Genomic DNA, 26,224 nt, shown 5'->3' on the forward strand with positions numbered 1-26,224 from the left:
TTCAAAAATGCAACTGTTGGCAATATGAAAGTACTAACTTGTTTTAAGAATGCTTTTGCAATTTTTTTATTTTTTTTACTTTGTTCACAACCCTCCCGACCCCACTGAGGGACCAGGGTGTAAGAAAATGGATGGATGGATACTTTGTTCACTAAAAAATGACAAGAAAAACCAGTTGTGTTGCTGTTCATTTTTACTGCTTTTTGGTGTCATTGCTGGTGGTGTCATTGCTGTTGTCATTATAGTTGGTGCCATCATGAAAGAAGGTAAAATAGGTAATCTTCCATCCCATGGCTTTTGCCAAGTCCTCCAGTTCAGGGTTGTAATTAGGACAGTCGTTCTTCACAATCAGTTCCCAAAACTTTTCAGAGTTGCAGAGCTATGGTCCAGTTAGACCCCACGACAGGAAGACGAGGATTGTTAAAATTGTTTTAGAAGGTGTGACAGTTAATGTACAATCACACAAATGATTAAAAATAAAGCAAATCCAGTCACCTCATTATTGAACATTTGATGTTTTGTAAGGGTCTTACCATTTTGAATCTTTTGGAAAGCTGTGCCAACACAAATCTATCTTTCAGCTGCAGGAAGGAGATGATTTTGAGTAGCAAGTCATCCTGCAAGCGATCAAGATAGTCGTAGTTTCCCTGACACAGTGACAGCGAATAGTCCAGGATCTTCTCACCAAAAACACGGCTAACCTCATCTATGGAGGATATGGATCATGGCAATGGTAATGGTAATTTCTTGAAAACTCACATAAAAAGTGTTATTGACAACTTAGCAAACAACTGTACTAAATTATACCACACTTTGTTAATGACTGTCTTTTGTTAATGGTACAGCTTTGCTTGGTAAGTCTTCTAAACATGTGAAACATCCCACTATTTGAAAGGTATAATACATGTTTTTGAACCAAGAATGTATTTTAAAAGACAATTAGCCCAGCTTCTTTGCATACAACTCAGAAGAGCTGAAAGAAACTGTATTTCTTAAATTACAGATTTGATCTAAGACCAGGACTTTAAGAAATCATGCACACATTTTATAGGTAGTGCTTATATTTCCCAATGATGTCTCTCTCTTTTCACTACCAGGAGCCAAGACTACTTATCAACCTTGGTTCCTCCAGGGCATCAGAGCTCAGAAATGTTGTCATCTGAACCGATGTTTGTTAGCTTTAGTGAGAAAATGGACCACTACGTATCAAAATGTATATCCCTCCTGAGTACACAAAAAGTTATATGTCAACACAACCAACTGGTCCCCAATGACCACCTCCACTGTCCATAACTAAAGTGGCTATTACACTCAAAGACACTTTATAATGAAATCAATAATTCTCAATCACACAAATTCAAATGCTGATGTAGGGAAGGTACTTGATTGTAGCCACAGAAGTCTGACAGAAGGTAGATACTGGCACCATCTACCCTCCTAACTACCACCAGCAGGCAAGGTGGGTGAAGTACAAGTGTCTTGCCCAAGGAAACAATGACAGAGATGGACACAGCAACCAACAACCCACTGATTACAGGACAAATTCCTACCTCCCTCTCCACTATTGCTCAACTTATTGGCGATGATACTATTGTGGTAACATTGTACAATTATAATTATATCTTCATGTGATTTTCTTTTTCATTCCGTGAATAAATTTACACAAACCAAAGTTTGTTGTTTTTCTGATTTTTGCTAGGGATGTCAATACACATACAAATGGCACAGTATATGTTTTAAAACTGCTAAGTACTTTTTTATCAATTTAAGAAAAAAAAAACTATGAGATCAAAATTGTTTGTGCTGCTTCGAATTTCATAGAGGCTTTAATCTGGGTCTTTGCTGCAGTTGAGTTGTACACGTTGACACAAAATAAAACCTTCAAAATAGGGTACCAAATTTTTAAGATGCGGTTAGCAAGTTAATATAAATTTTCCGTAGTAGTGTTAATAGTTTGGCTTCTCTGAAATAAATGACTAAGAAATTGAAGGTGGATCCAGACTTTTAGAATACTTTTTTTCTACTGATTTGTGGCTTCATTACTTATGTAACATGAATGGCAGTTTTCCCTGTAAGGAAAGATATAATCCTCAGTCAACTGAATGTTTATTTTAAGGGACAATAATTATACCAGACAGAGTTCTGCATAGCAAAGGTGGTTCAGTCAAGCTTAAACATTAACCATAAAAAGAGATTAATAAGGACATAAATACATCTTACCCTGAAGTTCTTTGTCCAGTAGAAAATGAGGAAAAGTTGATTTCTGCATTTTTGGAGGACGAAATTTATTTTCACGTCGCAAAGAGATGGTCCACATATTCAAAATGACCTTAAATTAAACAAATAAACAAACAGACAGACAATGGGGTCATCAAAGTACGAAAATCGTTACCTCAGTAACATCTGAATTCTGAGATTTGTAAAAATGAGCGAGAACTCACGCAAGTATGTGCATTTGCTCAAGACATACCATACCTCATTTCTGGTAATCACAAAATTGTAAAAGTCTTTAGAGGGTGCTGGGCCCTGGCCAGAAATTTCAAACAGCTTCTCCCCCAGTAACGACGCCATTTTGGACGCAGCACTGTAACCATGACAACAACAAGAAAACAACTCTGTCTGAATTATTTCAATAGAATAGAATGCAGTAATTGTCACATTTTCATTGAAAGATTCAAAGCCAAAATTTCAGGGCGCACATTTAAAATATAACAATAAATATAACAGTATATATTAAAAAACATCAACGGCAAAGGAACACGATTAGTGGACGTACGTTTGAGCAACAGAAAAAAAATAATTATGATGACTTAAATTATTAACAGAGTTATATTTTTACACATTCAGAGAGAGAGAGGGAGAGACAGAGAAACGAAAGTGGGAGGAGGTGAGGGGGGTTCACGACCCAGCGGATTTATACTTAATATTTGTGACAAGCTAGTATCACCAGTGTTTAACTGATCACAGCGGAACATTTACAGATAAAACTCCCTCTTTTTCAGCAGCGCTGTATTGTTATTTTAGACTAAAAATCGGTGTTTGTAGGAGAAGCGTCTCTCCCGAGTCGCAGTAAGCTGATGTCGAAAATCACGGGTATCTAGTTCCACAGCGGATGAATAACGCGGATGTATATTGCAGTTGTAGGCCGCTCAGCTGATACGAAGCTAGCAGGGGTAGAGAGAAAAGAGGAGCAGTGCACAGTCTGTTACAACTACAACACTGGAACAAATAGGTAACAATAATATGTGAAATATTTACATTTTCAGTGACATCTCAGTCATCAGTCTTTAGAAATGATTTATTATCGATTTGTATCAATAGAATTTTGATTCTGTGTCGTAGAGTCATCCCGAACTCCCTTCCTGCTTTCCTGTTTTTTTGTGTCTAAAATGTATCAGTGGCCATTTCTTTTTGCAACCTAGCGAGGTCGTGCTACCTTTTAGTTGTGCGACTAGTTAATTGAGTTTGAGTTTATTGTATTTAATCAGGAACTCACGTGTTTGTGAGGTGTATTTAAGCTCTTATTTGTGAACCCCATTCTGTCGAGCTGGCAAAGCGCTAGCCAGTGACAACAAGGAAAGCTCTTATTGATTAGCATGCCAAGGTTAGCTACAACGCTCTTGGATGATTTAACGTCGCTTAACGTAACCTACGTGACTGCCCTGCGGTGGCTAATTCTGTTTTGATAAGGTTAGTATTTCATAAATCGGAGAACTTTCATTTTTTTAATAGCAACCAGGTACTTGTGAATGTATTTTTTTTCTATTTTGTCAGGTTACTACTGAACGGCCATTAAAAAAGCTATGTTGCATGGCTAAGCTCATATTAGCTTGCTAATAATTAACTAGCTTCGACGCTTGTCAGTTTAGCCACGGCATTAAGATTTTAGCTTTATTTGGTTCTGTTTGCCCAACTGTAACAACACACTATGCGTTTTGTTGACACTTTGTTAGACAACTTATTTTCTGTAGGCTAGCATTAGCTAAAACCCCAGACATTGGTGCAGTGAAAGGGAGCCCTTGGCCTTTTGTAGGCTAAGAAAACATCGGTTCAGTTCTCATATTTGTAAAGGTTAGCTAGCTTGTACGCAACAACTAGGTTGACACCGAGGCTAAGAATTAGTCATTGTATTTGTTGTATGACAGTGTTGTATTTTGAATTTGATTCCCCTACCAATCATCATAAAATGTGGACCAACGCATTTTGGGCCATCACGTCTCTTTTCGTTTTCTTAAAACTTGTCAGCCATACTTGTGTGTCATAATAGCCCGAATACCAACCTAGCTAGCCCCACAGCTTTATTACATCAAACCGCTGTCGGTCCATCCGATGCTGCCATTTTCGGTGCCTAGCTCATCTCAAGTAGTTACATTTTTATTTTGGGAGGCTGTCGTTGTAGTTTATTTAAGACCATATCCTTTTTCGTTTACGAAACAACTTACAAACGAGATAGTAGTTTAAACCTACCTATTGGTTAAGTGTCTAAATAGGTTGACACACCGGTACTCAAACTACGCAGTTCAATGCAACCAGTGCTAAATTAGCCAGCGTAACTTTTAACTGTTTAAGCTTTCAAATGTGTTATTTTCTCGTTGAGGTACCATTCGTATTGTGGTTGTCGCGTTTAGAGTGGTAACTTTTGACCGCAGAACATACAGTGGGAACTCGGTGCTGTCAAAACGTATGAGATTGGAAGGGAATGACTGGCTCAACATGCTAACGTTGCTCGGTGATGCTAAACAACTACGTCAGAAATAAAGGCCTCTGGAAATCATAGGTACTAAACAGGACGCGGTTGGTGTCTTGGTTATGTTGTGAAGACGAACCAAACGAGATGGCGATTAAAAATGTCAGCCACTTGCTGTGTAAATCTAATCACATTACTGGCGAGTGGCGTGCCAGTTGTCAGTGCTCGAATAACAAAGACAAGGATGCACTGTCAGTGTAGGCCTAACGTGGCCCTATGAGCTCCGGGAATGTGGCGTATTTTGTCATCAGAATTCATTATATCATGGATTAATCGTCAGTTTATTTGCTATTTCTTGGTGGTAATTTTCTAGTATGCCAAAAGTACTTAGGTGGTAAGTTGGCATTATTTTGTAAATATCAAATCCACCTGGATATGGTCATGTTCAGCCTCATCAATTGTCTCATGTGAATTAAGGTTATATGCAAATTGTTCGTGCTGCAATATAAAATTCTCTACCATTATTACTAAAACTGGCGATTTCCTACAGCAAGCTTTCCTTGTTATTTCTAATATTCAAGACGGAGAAATATTATATATTATGGAATGTTTATGCCATTTGATTTCTGTTTAAAACTTAATTTATTTAAAAAATATCTATGATCTATATATGTGTATTTTGACATGCATGCGTCCCTGATTACTGACGCTCAGAAAAATACCCAGCTGTTATAATAATGCTGGGTAATATTTTATCACAAGAATACCTCAAAGCCATTTTTCCCAGAGGTAGAAATGTAAAGAAAATCTGGTTTATTATACGGTGTCAACAATATGTTGATAGAAACTGTGAAAACACATAGGCTGCAACAAGAGTGTAAACATAGGGGATTCAGTGATTCCATGCAAAGTTTTAAAAATAATGCTTAGCTATTAAGAACATGCCTTAATTGCATTTCTATTCGAAGAGATTCATTTAATTGAATTAACTTTTGGATCAAAGGAATATAGATCACATACAATTAATGAAGTCATTTGTAGACTTGGATCAAAATTTTTTGGTTAAACTACCTGTGGTTTTGAGATTGCATACATGTGGTTTGTTTATTAGCCAATACAGGTCCCAGGACCACTAGTTAGATTAGTGTTTCTTTAGTCTTTTTTTTTTCTTAACAGAGTTTCTAAATGTTGATCAAGGTGTCTTTTGTGAAATAGGACATCTGAAATCGCCACAAAGAGGAAGCTGTAGCCTAATGCTATAAACATGCTGCCACTTGTTAATTTTTCATTATGATTTTTTTATATGCTCATGTCTGCTCGCTGTCTTTTATTTTAGTGAATGGTAGTGTCTAGAAAGGGTATGTCCCTTCAGGAGAGAGGTGCCAATGTCCAACCGGCCTAATTCCAATCCAGGGGGGTCACTGCGCCGTTCACAGAGGAACACTGCTGCGGCCCAGCCACAAGACCACACAGCAGCTGGAAGGTGAGTCCGTCTTGCATGTTTGCTTTATACTTTCTCAATCAATAAACTCCCTGTCTGCTTTTCTTGATTAAACCGAGCAGCAAGACTGATGTTTATTGAGAAGAGTTTTCACTTTTGTAAACACTGTAGGAAACTTTACTGATTGCTGAATGGCTATGTATGTGCCTTTACAAAAAGAAAACTATGTTTTTCTTTCTTTTTGTAGTCAGATAACTCTTACTTTAGCTTTTTTCTTTTTACTGGTTACTCCAGAGGTGCTGGTGACGAAAAGAATTGGCATTTTTGTCTTAAGACAATTTAGGGATTCATAAATTCTTTTTATGTGGCCTTTTTCCAGAAACCCACACTGTTCCTTGCTCTTTTAATGTCCAACCTTACAGGTTGCAGTCAGAGCAGGTAAAACATAAACCAAATTCCCCACCTGAAAGTAGAAGACCTAATTCTAAGGCTCCCAAAGCCACTGCCAGCTCAGCCACTGGCCAGTCCAGAGGGCACAGCTCAAGAAGGTACTCCTATTTTCTACTTGGTGCTTAGTGTATATGTGTGTATCTAAGGTTGAACTGCATCCTTCTTTGCCCCTTGTATTTTACACATTTGTACTTTTAGATTGGCATAATCTCTTTAAATTCTTTTTCTGATTTAAAGAATTCTGCCAGATAATTTTCTTATTTTTTGCTACCTTACAGAAGCGGTCTTAACCTATCAGTGGCTTCATTAGTGCTGCAAGACGACTCACAGGCTGCGGGAACATCCGAACAGGAACGACCAGGCCACCAGTCAAAGAGTGAGGGCACCAGAGGGCTCAAACGAAGCGACGCTCCTGACCAAATTAGCGTCCTTGGGCCCACCCCTTCCAAGAAGCCCAAATCGGTCCCACCACCCAAAAGTAATACCTCAGAGACCAAGAAAGGCCCAGCTAAGTCCAAGAAGAGACAGGCTTCTTCAGAGGCACCTGCATCGACAGGTCGAAATCAGAGCAAGAAGAGTGCGGCCAGCTCGGCCTCTCCAGTCCAGAAACGGAAAAAATCAGACTCTTTCCCAGGTCTAAGTAGCACCGCTGGGTCTCTACCCAATTGTACCGAAGGCAGAACTGCAAAACCAACCAAGCTGGCGTCTAAATCGGCCGCCTCAGCCAAAGCTGGGTGTAGCAACGTGACAGACTCGTCCTCCTCTGCCTCCTCCTCTTCTTCTTCCTCTACCACAGGCACCAACAGTGCTGCTACGCAGGGCGCCCGTTTAAAACAGGGAAAAGATCAGACAAAAGCTCGTCGTTCCAGATCAGCATCTAGTCCCTCTCCGCGTCGCAGTACACGAGACAAGGAGCAGGCCAAAACTGCCAGCTCTTCAAAGTTTGACTGGGCAACACGCTTCAACCCCAAAGTAAACCTGCCAAAACCCAAACTTTCCTTACCTGGAACTTCCAAAACTGAGACCTCCAAACCTGGGCCATCTGGACTACAAGCTAAACTAGCAAGTAAGTTGTGTGAAAATTAACTTGTTTGTGTGTAGCAAGCGGTAGATATGTAGTACTTTTTGATTGGCTGGTAGAGGATTAGTTCATTATTATAGACCTAGATAGTAGATTAATGTGACATGATTCCTGTGCAAACTACCATCACAGTCTCTGTTACAAACATCCACCAAAACCACTAGAATCATGTGTTTATAATGGCTCCTAGGATTAAATGTGCTACAGCTCATCTACACCACAAGGCAAAAACAGAACAAACTGTAAATTCAGATAAAGTATTCTTAGTGTGACCCATCTCAGATTTCACAAACGTCCTACTCTCTATTATTCCAGTTGCTTTGCTTTTTTTATGTTTAAAAAAACAGATGGTAACTAATGATCTTGCTCACGTACGAAAAAAAAAAATGCTTTGACTAGTGTGTTATATTTACACGTAGTAAATGCTTGCTTAATGCTTCATTGGCTTGGATTATTAAGCAGGTTGTACAAGACATGTTTAGATGATCTGACTTGGCAGACTGTGGTAATGGACTTCAGTCCAGGTTTTCTGACTCTGGATGTGTTTGTTTAAAACTGTAGCTGCCATCAACTACAAGTCAATAACATTTCCGAAGTAGAAAACAAAACTATCAAAGGACCAGCTATTACAAAAAAGATGTTATTAGTTTTGCCCCCTTACTGTCGTTGCACCATTTGTTCTGACGTTTAACAGAATTATTCTGCTGCAGATTAATGAAATAAAATATCAATTTCTTGACTGCTAGGCCACCTGTTAATGGAAAAATAGAAAATTATTTTACAGCTGCAAACTTGAGTGAAAACTATCTCTCCATGAAAAACCTTAAATGTTTTTACAGTGGAGAAGAAAAATGTAATTAGCAGCAGCAAAAGTGGTTTCACAACATTTAGTTTTGACTCATTTGGGAGCTGAAGCTTTTTAACTACTACTTCCGTATTTACTGTCCAGCACAATATTATTCATAACCCTGGCGAATTTAAGGTTAAATTTGTATTTTGTTGAAACAAAAAGCTTTTTTTCTGATGGTGAAAAGGCAGGAGCTGCTTACAGCAACATAAAATGAGTGTCTTTTACAAATAAATCTTATTGCAAATGGCATGTCAGTTCATACCGATTTTAATCATGAATATAAGCGTCTTTATTAACATAGTCAAAAAAATTTATGACAGGCTTTTCTGTTCCCATTGATACTCTAATAATTTCTTTGGTGTTTGAAGAAATGCCTCCATTCCATCACCTTAATATTTAGCTCCCTCCATATTTTCTTAAATTCAGGTTAAGGCTGGACACCTTCAAAATGTTTATCTTACAGTCAGAAGAAACATAACCAATAAAATAAAAAACCCACTGAAACTGTGCAGTAATGGATCTTTATTTTACTAACAACCTGTCGGTACAGACTTTATGCTCACATTCATAGTGACAGCTGTGTTGGAGAGCCTGTGTTTCCACTGCTGGAACCAGGACCAAATCAGACAATAGAAATATAAATGTACTTAAAGAAGGACCCGGTGGACAGGCAGGACATTTGGGATTATCCCTGACCTAATGGTGGAGCTTCATGGTGGGAGGTGGCCAACCATATGACTAACCATATTCAACAAGTTAGGTTGTCTTGGCCTGATATCACAGTGTCTGGGGTCTTTTTTTTTTTTTTTTTGAGGACAAACAAGATTGCAGCCTGTTTGTTGTGACTTGTAGCCAATCAGAAAGCAAGGTGATAGAAACACAGAAGGGAATCCAAAACACACAAAAGACAAACAATGGCCACTCGAGACGTTTTATTGCCTTGGACATTTATTTAAGGGTATCAGAGTTATGTGGTTTAAATACAAATTATACCATACAAATATTTTTTTCTCTAAACAATTTTCGCTAACACTTTATTTGAAGGGGTGTGCATAAGATCGACATGACACTGTCATAAACATGACATAACACCTGTCATGAACATAAAGAAGTCTTTGACAGTTGTCATGAAGTGTCATTTAGTAAATAATGACACTTTTAATGCAAATTTGCTCTAAAAGTGCCAACTTTGCATGATTTTGTAAATTATAATTTAATGCAAAGTTGACATTTTAATGGACTTTCAATGCAACTTTTAGAGCAACTTTGCATTAAAAGTGTCATTATTTACTAAATGACACTTCATGACAACTGTCATAAACATTCACAAAGACTTCTTTATGTTCATGACAGGTGTTATGTCACGTTTATGACAGTGTCATGTCAGTCTTATGCACACCCCTTCAAATAGTGTTACCCAAATTTCATAGTCCATATATATGTGTGTGTGTGTGTGTGTGTGTGTGTATATATATATATGTGTGTGTGTGTTTTTAATCTTAAATTATGCTTTGTGTTGGCCTGTCATATAAAATCCATCATTTGTGGTGGTTGTGTGCCTCTGTGATATGTGCGTCACCACACAAAATATGTTAGTAATGGCGTCAGGTGATCTATAACTGCTCTGAACCCAGGAGCAACCTGGAGATGATTATCACTTCCATTCAGTATCTTGAAGCTGAGCAGGTGGTGGGAATGTGCCAGTAGCACAAGGACTTACTGTATCAGTGCAACAGCTGCCTTTTCAAGGTCTGTGAATGAGCTCTATCTGTCTTCAGTCACTTAAACCTTTGCAGTGAGTCTGGAGGTGTCTCTAAAGTAATTGACTTATGATTATTGCATGTTGTGTGAAGCTATGCTTACGCTTGTCAAGCAAAAATATCTTTGTTGAAAAGAAAAGGGTATTCGCTGTCAAAATACAGGAAAATGGTAAAACAAAGTAGAAAAATGATAATCTGCCTCCAGCAGGCCAAATTTTACAGGTTAAACTTCCATACCATCTGGTAAACCACAGTGACATTATAACTTTGTGTTTCAAATAAAATACCTTAAAGTTTTGTTGAGGTGAAGCTTTAGATGGTTTATCATTTCTCTGTGATTTAAGAATATTTAAACCTCAGAATCAGCACAAATAACTGCACTCCTCTTTTGTGTGACTAGTGCATAACAGGAATACCTGGTTCAGGAGAGGCGGGCCCAGAACACATTATCATGTCTTTAGAAAGTTAACCTTTCATCAACCTTTCATCTGAAACTAAATCAACCATAGTGTCCTCAGACAGACGACTGATAACTTGACAGCTGCGCCAGTTCAGTTATTGTCATGGTCACATGATCCATTATCCAGAATATGTTGTATTTTTAAAAATTAACAGTGAATACTGTTGTTCAAAATGAGAGAAGTATTTTTTTTGTTGCTAACATTGTACTGTTGGAGAGTCATGTAAAGCCTCTATATCTTTCTTCCAGCTCCTTCCACTATTATTCTTATTCGTAAGAGAGGAAAAAAGTCAACCTGCATATAGAAGTATAATTAAGCTGAACAAAATTGTGTACATTGAGAAGGAGGCAGAGGCTTCTCAGGTTAGCATGGGCTCAGGCTGTTCTAGGTGAGTAAAAGGAAAGTAACTCAAGTGGACTCTGTGTCATGGGCTCTGGCCCAAATGGTGAGACCCCTCCTAAGTTGGCTCTCACGTGTTGGCCCACCAGCTGACGTGAAGTGTGTTTGAGGGTAGGGAAGGACTAACGACCTGCTTCTCTCAGAAGGGAAAAAGCTTCATCACATTTGGAATAAATTTATCACTCTTTAAATTTTAAGATACACTTATATGATGGTGAGTGGGCTTTATAATTAATTTACTTATTGCCTTTTACTGCATGAGCAAAAAAAAGTGTTCAACATGATGATCAAATTTAAATGTTTTTGCTTCTAGATTAAAGGGAGGTGTAGTTAATTAAGTAGAACTGGTTTAAAATCTTTAGATTTTCTGAAATTTGGAAATATTCAAGATTGAGCAATTCTAAAGAATGCAAGATTGAATATCAAGTCAATAAAAAAAAGTAAAAAACCATCCTGTGCAATTTATTTGCTCTGAAACTTTTTAGTGTTTAGATTTGTACCACTGAGTTACGAGTCACAGACCTAGCATGAAGGTTGTTCTGTCATAGGGCCATGGTCGTGTTGCTATTAATAACCCATTTGGCTGGTGGTATAGGGGTCTAAGCAGACAGCACAGGTCCTGTGCTGTATAAAAAAAAGAGTATTCTGCATCCAACTTTGTCCTAAGCACTTCATATGGGACCAAAAGGCAGGGAAAAATTCCCATTTGTTTTATTATATTTCCCCACATGATGATCTATAAACTATTGTTAAAAATGTTTCCTTAAATTGTAAAGGAAAGTGTTTTCTATTTGCATCTAGATGCATAGCTTCCATCATTTCGAATGTATACTTAGACTAGTTTAAGACTAAGATCCATCTAAACAATTAACGCTCATATTTGTTTTCCCTTAGGTTTGAGAAAATCCACAAAGAAGCGCAGCGAGTCTCCTCCAGCAGAGCTCCCCAGTTTTCGGCGGAGCACACGCCAGAAGACCACGGGCTCCTGTGCCAGCACCAGGTAGGAACTTTTACAAAGTGTCGCCCATTTCCACAAAGCTCCTCCTCAGAGCTTCAGCCTCACAGAGCGCCCTCCCCTAAAACTCCCCCGCTTATCTCCTCTAGACTAGTGACAGCAGCAATTTTCAAACACTTGGCAGAGCTGCAAGTATGCTGAGCTTATCATGCAAACTACTCAGTCCAGCGCTCTTAAGAAAAGTTGCAAATGGAATAATGAGAAGCATTGTTTTTGATGACATGCTGAAGACAGAGCTGGAAAGAGCAGGAGCTTCTTAAAGAGACAAAGACCCAATTTCAAGGTGTTAAATTGCGAAGTCATTGTTTTTAACACATTTCATTTAAGTCGTGTTTGATATACAAATAATTTTTTTATAACTAAGGTAATATAGTAACCTGATTTTTTGCTATAAAATGGTACTTAAATTCTAGGCATCAGTGTGGGCAAACAACTTAAGACTCTACATTCTTTCCAAGTTATCCTACAAACAACATTTGGCATGTTAGAATAATTCAGAATGATACATCAGGAATACCCTTACGGCATTTTTGCCAGATTCCCCTGAAATCCCCAGTATAGCTTTGGAGGAATATGTTTGTAACATGGTGACCATGGTGGGTTCAGTCGGCACCAAAATGCTGAAACATAAACGATGTATCTGAAATATCCACTCGCAAAATGTTGACTGGTGTAGATATAAATTTTTTTATTTATTTATTTTCTGCTGATGAGGATTTCAAACTGAGTCTTTAATATAAACAAATGTTCCATTGGTAATATTTCAGGTAACTTGCTGCTTAATTGGTGATGGACGCCACATCGTTAGTTGGCAGAATGTTTAATATTTTGGTAGACCACCATCTGAGGAAAAACGGTCTTGTTTGTGTTCACTCCTGTATTTAGTTCTGTCTGGGGAAGATCAGGTCATTCAGGAAGCATATTGTGTTTTTTGTTTGCGCTACGTTCCCTGCTATTCCGACATTTTAATTTAGTTTCTTCTCATGTTGTAGTCGGCGGGGCTCAGGCCTGGGCAAGCGCGGGGCAGCCGACGCTCGCCGGCAGGAGAAAATGGCTGACTCCGACAACAACCAAGATGGGGCCAATTCATCAGCTGCTCGCACTGATGAGGCGTCACAAGGAGCTTCAGGTAAAAATGACTGTCCTAAACCACAACTTAGTCTGTGACTTTGACTAGACTCCGTTTGTAGAGTAAAATGGCAATCAAAACGTGACCACAGAGCACAAACAAATTTCTGAGAGTTGTTGTAAACAGGCCGGCAGTTTTAAGGTGACATTACTGATGAGTTTTTAATACTGTTTTTCTTTCCAGCTTCAAGCTCAGTTGCTGGAGCAGTGGGCATGACCACTTCTGGAGAGAGTGAGTCTGATGATTCAGAAATGGGAAGGCTTCAAGGTTTGTTAAACTCACAGGTTTTTATAACGTAATGGCAATAAAAACAGATATACATACTCATTCCCTGTACCTTGATGATTCCTCCTAAACCATAGCGCTTCTGGAAGCCAGAGGTCTCCCACCACATCTTTTTGGACCCCTGGGGCCCCGCATGTCGCAGCTGTTTCACAGGACCATAGGCAGTGGAGCCAGTGAGTACAATCTCCCTACAACCAACTAGGGGTGTAGTGATACAATAATTTCACGATATGATACAATATTCTGGTCATAATACGATATGTATCACGATATTTGTTGAGCGATACAATTCGATACGATTCAGTGCATTTTTACAATTTTCTGAAAGATTTTAGAAGGACAGTGATTTTAGTGACATTTTGTGTTCCATAGACTTGAATTTAGTTAACTGAAAACTGATTAAAAGCACCAACTACACAATAATACCTGACTCTGATTGGACAGTCTAACAGTCTGCAGCTGGACAAAATGAATCAAAGATGCAGTGAGAGAATTAGTTTCTGTCATTTAATTCATGTGGATTTGACATAAAACTCAAAAGTTTAAACGGTAATCCAGGAGCACAGTGGGGAGATTATAAGCCTCTGTAGACTCTCAATATGCAAATGATTGCACTTATGTTTTTTCTTTTGGACACTGTGGCTGCATTTTGGGGTAAAAATGCAGCCACAAATGCAGTCTTTTGGACTACGGGGAAAAAGGTTTTTCTACCTTGGCTCCCGGAGTTAGCCGTGGCTGTAAGCTGTTTACTACTAGCTGCTAAAGTAGTGGCTCTGCCTCACCCCGTAGTGATCGACTCCCTGCAGCTACGCAGCGCCGCTATTCCCCTGCTTGGATCTCCAAGTAGCTGCCTCTCAGACTGCCAGGATCTCATAGTTCTCTCAGTCTCTGATACTCTTTGTCTGTTGCTAATAAGAATGATCGATCAGCTATTGTCATCATGGAAATCCTCACTGCGCCGCGGTTTCCGGCTGGGGGTTTTTCCTCTTCATCTTCCTGCTTCTCGCCCGCTTCGGATGTTATCAACCCATGTTCATTCTTCAAAAACCGCTAAGTTAAAAGCCAATTACGAAGTGAATGCTACTAGTCGAAATTTGCATTAATTTCACGATCTCACTGCTTTTGCAGCTGCTCCGTTTGCGCCGCTATTAGAGCCCATCGCTATTTATTGAAGATTTTACATTTCCAAAAACACAGGAATCTAATGTTTCGTTTTGTATGTTTGGAAGCTCATTCCCTCTCACATAATCGGGAATGGCGGCGCTTTTGACATTTCTCTGACATTCGGGAAAAATATGGTTTACTAATTTTAGCATAACTCCGGTTATACTTCGCCTATTATCACAATTTAAAAACTGGTGTGTAGTTTATAATGAGCACTTTAAGCTCAAGTTGAAAGTGAGACTGAGACTGAAAGTGAGACCTTGCTGCTACGCCATAACAAACTAGACGTTAAAAAGCTATAAGGCTATGGACCCCTATGGTTTAACGGATCGATACTCGCGGATGAAAAATCGATACTTTCCTAGGGCGGAAAATATTGATGTATATCGCAGAATCGATTTATTTATGCAGCCCTACAACCAACAGGGTTCCATCAATTTTACCAACCAAATCTTTGTGTTTTAGGTTCCAAGGCCCAGCAGCTGCTGCAGGGCCTCCAGGCCACAGGGGACGAGTCTCAACAGCTCCAAGCTGCCATTGAGATGTGCCAGCTGCTGGTGATGGGCAATGAGGAAACTCTTGGTGGATTTCCTGTCAAGAGTGTGGTGCCTGCTTTGGTAAGTCTCATTGACTTGTCAAGCTGCAGTGATGTGACAAGTGTGAGCTGATTGTTTTTGTTTTTATTTTTCTAAGGACAAATTCTGTATTGTAGTTGTTTAATTTTTACCTTGGCATGTATTGTTGATCTGTTGACAGTTTATTGAAGCTAAGTATCTTTCACTTTCTTTTACAGATTACACTGTTACAGATGGAGCATAATTTTGAAATTGTAAGTATGATTGATTTGTTTGCTTGTAAGTGAAGTTAGTTTGTTGTTTTTCTGTAAAAACTGACTTCTTTGTGTTGCTTGTTGCACAAAGATGAATCATGCATCGCGTGCGCTCACTTACATGATGGAGGCACTTCCTCGTTCTTCTGCTGTCGTGGTTGACGCTATTCCTGTCTTCCTGGAGAAAGTAAATGCATTACAATCCTTCTTCAGTCACTCCCCTGGTTTTATTTTAAAAGCTAATAGTTTTTCCTCTTCCTTGTTTGCAGCTTCAGGTGATCCAGTTCATAGACGTAGCAGAACAAGCCCTCACAGCCTTGGAAATGTTGTCGAGGCGACACAGCAAAGCAATTTTACAGGCTGTACGTATTGACTTTACTTTTACCCTATTTACTTCCAAATGACTTTATTCTCTTGCATTAATCTCTTACAAACATGTTTTCCCTCACAGAGGGGCCTGGCTCACTGCCTCCTCTACCTGGAGTTCTTCAGCATCAATGCCCAGAGGAATGCGTTGGCCATAGCAGCGAACTGCTGCCAGAGCATTACTCCAGACGAGTTTCACTTTGTTGATGATTCGCTCTCACTGTTGACTCAGAGACTTACACATCAGGTGCGTGTGATCAGCTCGAGACGAAGATAATCAATCTTATCTGATTGGGAGCCTGGAATAAATTTTTGTTACGCAATTTGAGATTTTGAAGTTTATATTTTGACTTTACATATTTAAATACCAGAAATACCTTAAGATTATATAGGAGGAAACAGGAGGACATGTTTTATTTTGAATAGTTTTTACATTTAAATATATCAAACATTTCTGATCAAACTCAAATTTTTAAATATCCTTTAGTGTAAGTTTTATTTGGTGTGAAATGTCTTTTGTCTTTGATGGTCTTCTAAATATTTTTGAGATTTTAACAAATGTCTTTAAATGCAAAAGTTGCAACAATGTTGTTGATAAAAGTGGCAGTATCTAATATGTTGGAATCTAGACAAATATATGTAACTAGCTAGAAAAGCACCGCGAAGAACAGCAGCAGCAGAGAAATAAAATGTTAAATATGGAGTAAGGTTTGGACTTTTTGCTATATTTGCTTGGCAGCAACGTCTTTGATGCTGTAGGCAAAAAATCACAAGGTATTTAAACTGCGGCGATATTGAGTATAAAATGTAATCCTATTTTTACACTTTAATATTTCATGTCATTTACTTTTACCTTATCACTTGGCAGGTGCTTAAAATGATACTCAGACAGCACTTTCAGTAAAGTATAATGTCGTTTCCTTTGTCTTTCAGGATAAGAAGTCCGTTGAAAGCACTTGTCTTTGTTTTGCCAGACTGGTGGACAACTTTCAACACGAAGAGGTCTGTACTTTGACTGTATCTGAAACTGGTTTGTTGTGTCTGATGTTTTTTTTGGTTAACAGTTTGTTGTTTTTCTCCATCTATTTTATTTGGCAGAACCTGCTGCAGCAGGTGGCATCGAGGGACCTGTTGACCAACATCCAGCAGTTGCTAGTTGTGACGCCTCCCGTTCTCAGCTCGGGGATGTTTATTATGGTTGTGCGCATGCTCTCGCTGATGTGCTCCAACTGCCCAAGTCTGGCAGTCCAGCTTATGAAACAAAGTGAGTAACTCGCACCTCAGCGGGTGTTATTGCTTTGATTTGTTTTCTCACTAAACCATCAGCCAACAGTAGCATAAAAATTGGATAGTTTTTCATGTCTCAAATGTAAACGGTCTTAAATAATTGTGGAGTTTTACTTCTCTGTGCTAGGTTGGCATGAATTCAGTGTTTAGCTTGACGTGTGTGTGAAAATAAACTACAAACGAGAGATTAAAACCACAATATGTGTCTGTCCTTCTGAATAGACATAGCAGAAACTCTGCGTTTCCTCTTGTGCGGTGCATCAAATGGAAGCTGCCAGGAACAAATTGAGCTCGTACCTCGAAGCCCCCAGGAACTCTACGAACTGACCTCTCTCATTTGGTAATGTCTTTAGTTTTTGTTGTGCCAACCCTTTAAATACAGTGAATGGCACGCAATAAAGCAATTGATTAAATCAAATATAAATTGAATGAAAACATCTTATCTTTTATTTGTTGTTGCTGAAAACTTAAGAAGACCCATCCACTTAATATGTCAACTACATGTTCCACACATGTTCATTTTCCTTCCTCCTGAGTTTAAAATGCATATATATTTTTTTAAATTGGCTTCTGCAGCCACAATCACTGCAGACTTGAACCTGAAGTGTGGAGCAGAACAAACTAATGTATTTCCTTTTTTCATATTCCCATCCAGTGAATTGATGCCCTGCCTCCCCAGAGAGGGCATCTTTGCAGTTGACGCTATGCTGAAGAAAGGCAGTGCTCAAACAACAGAGGGTGCAATCTGGCAGTGGAGGGATGACCGGGGCTTGTGGCATCCTTACAACCGCATCGACAGCCGCATCATTGAGGTAAAAAAAAAAAAGCCTGTTAAGACTCTGGTTCCTTACAGAGTTGCAGTATCAATGGATATTTGCTTGGCTCATCTGTCTGTGATGCTGATTATCTGTCTTTTCCTCAGACGGCCCACCAGAACGGAGAAGATGAGATCAGCCTGTCAACACTGGGCCGTGTGTACACAATTGACTTCAACTCTATGCAGCAGATAAATGAAGACACAGGAACAGCACGCGGTATCCAGAGGAAGCCTAATCCTCTTGCCAATCCTAACACAGGTTCTAACATTTGTTTTTTTTTTCCCTAGATTTGTTTGACAATGAGGATTGTATTTTATTAGATTATGAGAAATACAAGATATTTTGTATGTTCATTAATTGATTGCTTCGATGGGCAAAGATCTCTCAAAGCATCATATGTCTAAATACGCATCTACTGTTTGAACAAGGAAAGAATGGAGCATGTAGTATTGTCTCTTTCCTTTGCTTTTTAATCCCAACTGAATAAGTTAATCTTAGGCGTTTTTAAAGCAGTCTTGAGAGATGAAATTATATTCTTTATTAAACCTTTTTATTGTTCATATTGCAATTTTTTTTCTTGCTAAACCTGACCTTTTCAACTTTGCTTCAATATGCTAACATTTAAATGCATACAACAAAGTAAAACATAGGGTTTTTTTTAGATATTCAACAACTTAAACAAAAAACAACTGAAAATTGAACACAGTCAATTTATAACAGAACATATGAAGTGCAGTAAGGTAAAATGCATAACCTCTGCATTTAAACACTGGTGGTTCTGCTTCTAACATGGCAGCACTCTTTACCCGACAGGTTTGTGTCTCAGTGTTCAGTGCCTTTTTCCTGCAGTAAATCTGAAGCACATCCTTGACCAGGAGGCAGGAACTCTGTGATGACCTTGAGGCAAAACACTCTGACCTGACTAACATGATTCATCTTGTCAATAAAAAAAAACAAAAAAACTTAGGGAGTCACCAAGAGGTTCGTCGGGAAGATGCAAGAGCCCAGCTGATGAAGGAGGACCCTGAGCTGGCAAAGTGCTTTATTAAAACACTGTTTGGGGTCTTGTATGAGGTCTACAGCTCATCAGCTGGCCCTGCTGTCCGACACAAGTGCCTTAGAGCCATCCTCAGGATCATCTACTTTGCTGACGCCGAGCTGCTGAAGGATGTGCTGAGGAACCATGCTGTGTCCAGGTAAGCACTCAGCAACATGCTGCAGATCAGTAACTCGGCATAATCTACTGGGTTTCCTTAGAAAATGTTTTTTTTAATTCGGTTTGAATACTAATTAGGATCAATTGGAATGAATACTCGATTGGATTAAAATGACTTTTTTTGGTAAAGTGCCCTGAGATGAAATGCTGTGAATTATCTCTCTATAAACAAACTGAATGTATGATAAAGAAGGATAGAAAGAGGTGTGCCGATCGATCGGCCGCCGATCATAATCGGCCGATTTACGTGAAAAAGTGTATGATCGCCGATCACGATCTCTTGTTGCCGATTACACCGATCACCTGCATCTCATTTCGCAGCCTGCCTGTGCAGCTGGTCTCCTCTTTCCTTCACTCTGTGCAAACGCGCAGCAACAAATCCTAAGCAATGTGGAACTATAATGCACTGAGTGAATGGGAAAGTTTGCGTGTTGCGGCGGAAAATATGACATAAAAACAATGCCATACTTGATGGAGTTTGGCTACATCGAGGCTCACTGCAGTAAAAAGACATACGGAGGATCAGATAACAGGTAAAGCAGCGCACAGCTACAAACACTCACCTGGATTAGCATGACGGTCAGAAAGCTAAACAAATAACCCGCAAAATTATTTAAGTCTTAGAGCTGCGATGTAAGACGCTGGTTCTGCTCTCGCTGTTGAACCACTGCTACGCGCTACAGGTAGTAATATTTCACAGACGGAGCGCCGCTTCTGCTCCACCTAGTAGTGACTCTCACACAGAACCTCTGCTTAAAACTGCAGCATCCAACATCCAACTACATTTTACTTGCGTATTAAAACTTTCGCTGTCCTAACATGAGACAAATAATCTCTAAAAAAAAATAATCGATCTCCTCCCTGTTCTGCATAATTACTCTGCTCAGTCAGAAACAGCCACTCAGAACTAGCAGCAATCAGCTAGCCGCCATGCTATCAGGAAGTTTTCACTCAATAACTCAGAATTGTTTATTGTAATGGAAACTGTTTTTGCCTTTGAATGTTAAGCTTTATACTTGATTTTTTTTTTTTGCAATGTTGAGAGGTTTTGCATTATTTAGCCTCTTCAGAGCCTTCATATGTTTTCAGTCTGTTAAAGATGGTATTACCGATAGCAGTACAATTTGCACAATGCCTGTTTTTTTTCTTGGAAAAAGTTATTAAAAACAAGTTTTTGTCTAAATTAAGGTAAATTAATGGTTAATTTTTCCACATAATGTAACCGGTAGTGCTTATGATTAAAAAAATAAGTAAATATGTGATCGGTATCGGTGATCGGCTCTCATGGGTGATCGGAATCGAAATCGGCAGAAAAAAACCTGATCGGCACATCTCTAATAGAAAGTTTTATTCAAAATACTTGAAGCTTCCCTAACAAGGCAACAAACAGTTGATGTTTTTAAATCAATTTTATTGAGAGTAATCTAACTTGTTTCATTTTGTTTCCTTCTACAGTCACATTGCCTCCATGCTGTCCAGCCAGGACCTGAAGATTGTGGTTGGATCTCTGCAGATGGCAGAGATCCTCATGCAGAAGCTGCCTGATGTCTTCAGTGTCTATTTTAGAAGAGAAGGTTTGTGCACAAACCTATGGACTTGAAAATAAAAATTAACTTTTAAATAATGGTTTTTAACTAAAAGCAAACAGTAGAAATCACAGAATTCCTGCACAGAGGACATATTAATATTACAGACTGCTTTCATTTTGTTTTTTTAGAATTAAAAACCAGTTTTTATATTTATGTGGGTGTTTTCTGACACAGTTCCTTTGTTCTTCCAGGTGTAATGCATCAAGTAAAGAACCTTGCTGAGTCTGAGAGCTTTCTTGTCACTAGTCCCCCAAAGGCCTGCTCCAGTGGTACTGCCAGCCTCTGTACCACAACAATCACCAGTGTATCCACGACATCGGCTAACATTGCAACTCCTGACCTGGGCTCCCCCAGTTTTCAGCACAGCATGGACGACTCGCTGGACCTCAGTCCCCAGGGGTAAACACTCAGGACACACACATAGTGACTCTACAGAGAATTAAAAAAACTTGAAGGGAATCTGCCTTCTGTGCCAAATTGGAGATGCATTTCTTCGCATTTAGCTGTGAAAATTTTGAAATTAAATGGTTATTTTAAGCCGCCTTCTCTTGTTTAATACTAAGGCGGTTAAGTGATGTCCTAAAGAGAAAACGCCTTCCAAAAAGAGGACCCAGAAGGCCTAAGTACTCTCCGCCAAGAGACGATGATAAAGCAGACAATCAGGGTAAGTGTCAAAGCACTGCTGTGTGGAGTGTTTGAAATGCTCAACCTTTGGAAAAGAAAGCACATTTGATGATATTTGCATAACTGCCAGTCTTCTTTGCAGCCAAGAGCCCCACCAGTACTCAGTCACCCAAGTCGTCGTTCTTGGCCAGCCTCAACCCCAAGACCTGGGGGAAGCTGGGAGCTCAAACTAACAATGCCAACTCTGAGCCTTCACGCACAGCCGGAGTAAGCGGCCTGGCAAGAGCACCTCCCAAAGACTCGATTTCAAATAACAGGTACTTTGACGACTTAATGGCAATTTTTATTCGGACGGATCTTGTTGGTTGATGTATTCGCTCAGTGTTTGTACTTGATTTTACAGTTTTGCTTTAATTCTTTTTACGTTGTAGAGATAAAATTAAGGCCTGGATTAAAGAGCAGGCAAGTAAATTTGTGGAGCGCTACTTCAACTCTGAGAATGTGGACGGCAGCAACCCCGCTCTGAATGTTCTCCAGAGACTTTGCACGGCCACCGAGCAGCTGAACCTGCAGGTACGACATCCGCTCTTTGTGAAAACATGCACGTTGTTGAGCAAGAACCAGAAAGTAACAAATAGGCAACGGGTAAAAAAAAATGCCTGGGACATAAATTGACTTGATATTTAACTCCGATTCAGGAAAAATTACTTGTAAACATCTCCGGTCTAGAGTGTATATTGAATATTTCACACCAGGAATGAAACATTTCCCATGTTCTCCAGGTGGATGGTGGGTTGGAGTGCCTGATGGAAATCTCCAACATCGTGTCAGAATCTGACGTGTCATCGTTTGAGATCCAGCACAGCGGCCTGGTGAAGCAGCTTCTGATCTACCTTACCTCCAACGCGGACAGAGACCTGCTCAGTCGTGACGTGCGGCTCAAGAGGTTCCTCAACATCTTCGCTGGTTGTCCGGTGAGAAGCCAATAGGGTCATTCCAAAGTCTAGATAATATTCATTTTGTGTACGATGACCGGTTTCCTCTCCTAAATTTGTTCTAAATAGTATTTGAAGAAGGTGGGAGCTGTGAATAGACATTGGAGGGTTTGTGATCTGCGTCATGTTTGCTCTCGTGCTCTGTCTGTATGTTTCATCATGTTTTCTTTGCTTCACAGCTGCCAGGCGTTGATCCTATAGGTCGTCTGGATCCCACAAATAACTCGGCGTACCTGGCACTCGTACACAAGATGAACAGCTGTCTGAGCCAAATGGAGCAGTTCCCAGTCAAGGTGCACGACTTTCCCAGTGGCAATGGCAATGGCAGCAGGTCTGTGTGCAAACATCTGGTCTCGAGGGAGAATTTGCTTTGCCTAGTCTACTTTATTAAATCAAATATATTTGATTCATCAGGGGATCTCAGGCACTGAAGTTCTTCAACACACATCAGCTCAAGTGTCAGCTGCAGAGGCACCCAGACTGCACTAATGTTAAACAGTGGAAAGGCGGCCCGGTGAAGATTGACCCGCTGGCCTTGGTGCAAGCGATCGAGAGATATCTTGTGGTCAGAGGTGAGAGCTGTCTTTTTTTTTTCTTCCTTTTTTTCCTTTGGAGGTTTTAGACCACCTGCATGTAATTGAAATAGTAAAGAACAATCATCTCTGACTACTCATTTGCATTTTAAACTTGATTTATTTCTTTTTTCTTTAGGTTACGGTAGAATCAGGGAAGAAGATGAGGACAGCGACGATGACGGTTCAGATGATGAAATAGATGAATCATTGGTAATTTATTAAATTTTTCTTTTTTTACTCTTAATTTTCCTTTAACCACATTTGCTACTAACACTTGTTGTTCACTCAGGCGGCACAGTTCCTAAATTCTGGCAGCGTACGTCACAGACTACAGTTCTACATTGGTGACCACCTGCTGCCATACAACATGACGGTGTACCAGGCTGTTCGGCAATACAGTCTTCAGGCAGAAGAGGAGCGGGAGTCGACAGACGATGAAGCAAATCCACTGGGGAGGGCTGGAATCTGGACCAAAACGCACACAATATGGTAAAACACGGTTTGCATTTCCTGAATCCCGGTGACTTGCAGGAATACAGAGTTGCTTTGCTTCTCATTGTAGATCTTCATGTCATTTTCCAAGCTTGCATAAGTATGAAAAAATGGAAACTGAGAAGGAAATGGTTTGAATTTCAAGACTTTTTTTTTTGTTTTTATTTATTTTTAACATATTTGATTTTCTGATAAACAAACGGCTCCTTTCATTTTTATAATGTTTGTTTTTATGTCACTAATAAATCTAGTCATTCGTTCGTACTTGTAATGTCAGAATGCTAACCCACCTTTTTGGGAATTTTATTGCTCGAGTTGTCACACGTAATCAAATGACTGTTCAGATTTCTCTACATAATGCTGGTTTGATTTACGTTTGTCCACATGCAAAAAGAAAAAACTGGACAATTGCTTTTTTTTTTTTTTTTTGACACCACCAAATCACTTGCCAGCTTTCAGCACATGGTGTTTTCATGATTTTTATCAACAACAACAAAAAAATCAAAATTACAAAATTTTGTATTTTGAATTTTTTGAAATTGAAATTTATGGCTACAGTTTCAAACTCTAAAGTTTTTGTGGTTGGATCAAAAAATAATATTAAAATAGCATTTCAATGGAAAAGATTTTTACAAAAATGTATCCCTCAAAGTCAAAATGCAAGTAAAAAAATTCAAAATTATAATATGATGTTCTGATGCAGTTTTCTGAAAACCAGTGGTGGGAAGTAACAAAGTACAAGTACTTCGCTACTGTACTTAAGTAGAGTTTTCGTGTATCTGTGCTTAACTTAAGTAGATTTAATAATGGGTACTTTCTACTTTTACTCCACTACATTTTACAGTAAGTATCTGTACTTTCTACTTCACTACATTTCTACAAAACTATTGCATTACTCGTTACATCCAAGTTGCATTGAGCTTTTTTTCTGTTAAAATGGAACTTAAGGTGGCGCTGTAAAATCCAAGCAATAACGTCACTTACTTGTCTGTTGTCACCCATCGCCTCCACCTTTACTCGCACGGGGAGCTCCAGACATGCGCAGTGGTTTTCTCTGAGCGGGAGAAGATGTCTTGTCTAATCGATAATAGCTGCATAAATCATAAGATATGGCGACATATAAAATCAGCAGCGCTTCGCTTTCACAGATGGTGGGGACTTCGTCCAACTTTTAGAGTCACTTGGAAGGAAAGCTTAAAGAAAGGTAAGCTCTGTGGACGTGATGCTAGCAAAGCTAGCTGTACAGAGACAAGTTGTCACTCATGCGCTGAATTATTGTGTTGACTGAGGTGTCGCATATATGGGACAACGCTGTGACCAAAGTCTGCAATACAGTGATATGACATTCAGGAACGATCCGATTCTTCTGGACAGATCTTTACTAAGTCCTAAGGACTGAAGCCTCACTGAGAGCCGTTCTTTGTTCTTGTGTATACTGAAGTAGCTATATATATATATATATATATATATACACACACATTTATTTAATCGGCGAATAAGTAAAAGTTGAACGTATGAACACAGAGCATGCTCATTGCTAGGTCTGTCGCGATAAACGATAAATCAATTAAATGCATGATAAATTAAACCTGTCGATCTCATTTTAATTATCGGCTTTATCGTCTGTTCCTGCCTTTTATTCTTTCTGTTGACACTGAATGAAAAAAGGCTCAAATCCGGTGCTCTCCACTGTCCCTCCCTTCCTCATTTCCGTAGTCTAATGTCCAGCGAATATTACACGAGTTGTCGGCCCATTTTCAAAACCTCAGAGACCACACATTAGCCAACAGAAATCCTAGGTATAACGGTTCGATCGGGTTCGTCGTGCCGTGTGGTGTCCAGCCACATGGGCACAAAATAATGGCTACAAGTCCAGTTAACTAATTTTAAAATCGGGCATTAATCAATGCTTTACTAGAATCTACCTGATGCATGTGGCTAGAGTCAGCGTAAAGTCCTGACTGAATGAAAATCATTATAACCTATTTATGTCACGTTAACAAAGAACAGCTGAAAAGTTAATGGGTTTATTAACTGCGGTAGTAATTTGGCTCCAACTCCTCCCCTTGTCGTTTCTTTTTTTTTTTTTTTTTGCACGAAATGTTGAATAAATATTAATGTTTCCACATATCATCTCCAATGTCCGCTGGACTTCGGGTTGAGCCGTGTCTGGTTGAGCCTATTATGAAAGCGCAGAGGAGTATCTGCGCTTTCTGATTGGCTACATGTCACATTCAACGTTAACGATCTCGGTCGGGGAAAACCCCTGATTTAGATCGGAGCGGCCACAAAGATCTACCGTAACACACCACACACTGCAGGATGATCGGTTAGATCAACCAATGATCTAAGATTGTCATAAGGGGATAATAGGCCCAAAAAAATTGTGTAGTATGAACTACTGCATTAGGTAGTGGGATGTGCCCATCTTGTCTATTTAAATCTAGTGATTACTGAAGGGCAATATAGTATACAGACTTCATAATCTGCACTCTTTTGGTTGAATGCAGTATTTATTTCCACTATGGCTTTATGATTAGTTTTTATTCAAGTACGTTTTTTGTTAATGGAGACTGAAAATCCATTTTATTTGTTTTTGGTTGTTTTATTTAGTTTATCAGTTCCAGTGTTACACTTTATTTTCAAAAGAACATGTATCTATGGCAGGAAATCACATGCATTATTACATAATTTCCATTAAATCAGTGTCA

General features: G+C 39.2%; 2 protein-coding genes across 8 annotated transcripts in view; one reads left to right on the forward strand and one right to left on the reverse strand.

Moving 5' to 3' along the window:
* Nucleotides 1-175: 175 nt before the first annotated feature.
* On the reverse strand, nucleotides 176-2,608 carry fbxo36a (F-box protein 36a). The gene is made up of 4 exons (XM_017308276.2): nucleotides 2,476-2,608; nucleotides 2,221-2,329; nucleotides 534-706; nucleotides 176-379 (listed from the first exon to the last, which is right to left on the reverse strand). Exons 1-4 carry the CDS (start codon nucleotides 2,569-2,571, stop codon nucleotides 194-196), a joined length of 564 nt encoding a protein of 187 aa, XP_017163765.1. The 5' UTR covers nucleotides 2,572-2,608; the 3' UTR covers nucleotides 176-193.
* A 433-nt stretch (nucleotides 2,609-3,041) lies between these two features.
* trip12 (thyroid hormone receptor interactor 12) overlaps nucleotides 3,042-26,224 on the forward strand; it is a 31,094-nt gene continuing 7,911 nt past the window's right edge. The window contains exons 1-29 of one of the 7 annotated variants that reach the window (XM_008425414.3): nucleotides 3,086-3,232; nucleotides 6,024-6,170; nucleotides 6,551-6,676; nucleotides 6,857-7,644; nucleotides 12,024-12,129; nucleotides 13,137-13,273; nucleotides 13,457-13,540; nucleotides 13,636-13,731; nucleotides 15,188-15,339; nucleotides 15,516-15,551; nucleotides 15,643-15,738; nucleotides 15,821-15,913; nucleotides 16,003-16,164; nucleotides 16,851-16,919; nucleotides 17,016-17,181; nucleotides 17,427-17,544; nucleotides 17,860-18,016; nucleotides 18,127-18,280; nucleotides 18,990-19,218; nucleotides 20,694-20,812; nucleotides 21,019-21,226; nucleotides 21,391-21,491; nucleotides 21,582-21,768; nucleotides 21,883-22,024; nucleotides 22,234-22,425; nucleotides 22,626-22,777; nucleotides 22,861-23,018; nucleotides 23,158-23,231; nucleotides 23,311-23,510. In XM_008425414.3, coding sequence (XP_008423636.1) covers nucleotides 6,073-6,170; nucleotides 6,551-6,676; nucleotides 6,857-7,644; nucleotides 12,024-12,129; nucleotides 13,137-13,273; nucleotides 13,457-13,540; nucleotides 13,636-13,731; nucleotides 15,188-15,339; nucleotides 15,516-15,551; nucleotides 15,643-15,738; nucleotides 15,821-15,913; nucleotides 16,003-16,164; nucleotides 16,851-16,919; nucleotides 17,016-17,181; nucleotides 17,427-17,544; nucleotides 17,860-18,016; nucleotides 18,127-18,280; nucleotides 18,990-19,218; nucleotides 20,694-20,812; nucleotides 21,019-21,226; nucleotides 21,391-21,491; nucleotides 21,582-21,768; nucleotides 21,883-22,024; nucleotides 22,234-22,425; nucleotides 22,626-22,777; nucleotides 22,861-23,018; nucleotides 23,158-23,231; nucleotides 23,311-23,510 — 4,400 coding nt within the window. In that variant the 5' untranslated portion in view covers nucleotides 3,086-3,232; nucleotides 6,024-6,072. Of the gene's footprint in view, nucleotides 3,233-3,399; nucleotides 3,691-4,363; nucleotides 4,778-6,023; nucleotides 6,171-6,550; nucleotides 6,677-6,856; nucleotides 7,645-12,023; nucleotides 12,130-13,136; nucleotides 13,274-13,456; nucleotides 13,541-13,635; nucleotides 13,732-15,187; nucleotides 15,340-15,515; nucleotides 15,552-15,642; nucleotides 15,739-15,820; nucleotides 15,914-16,002; nucleotides 16,165-16,850; nucleotides 16,920-17,015; nucleotides 17,182-17,426; nucleotides 17,545-17,859; nucleotides 18,017-18,126; nucleotides 18,281-18,989; nucleotides 19,219-20,693; nucleotides 20,813-21,018; nucleotides 21,227-21,390; nucleotides 21,492-21,581; nucleotides 21,769-21,882; nucleotides 22,025-22,233; nucleotides 22,426-22,515; nucleotides 22,778-22,860; nucleotides 23,019-23,157; nucleotides 23,232-23,310; nucleotides 23,511-26,224 lie in introns of those variants that run through there. The other 6 variants (XM_008425415.3, XM_081614999.1, XM_081615000.1 and 3 more) reach the window with 6 other exon arrangements.

This window comes from Poecilia reticulata, chromosome 13 (assembly GCF_904066995.2).
Source record: "Poecilia reticulata chromosome 13, P_reticulata-male-v2, whole genome shotgun sequence".
Taxonomy (NCBI): domain Eukaryota; kingdom Metazoa; phylum Chordata; class Actinopteri; order Cyprinodontiformes; family Poeciliidae; genus Poecilia; species Poecilia reticulata.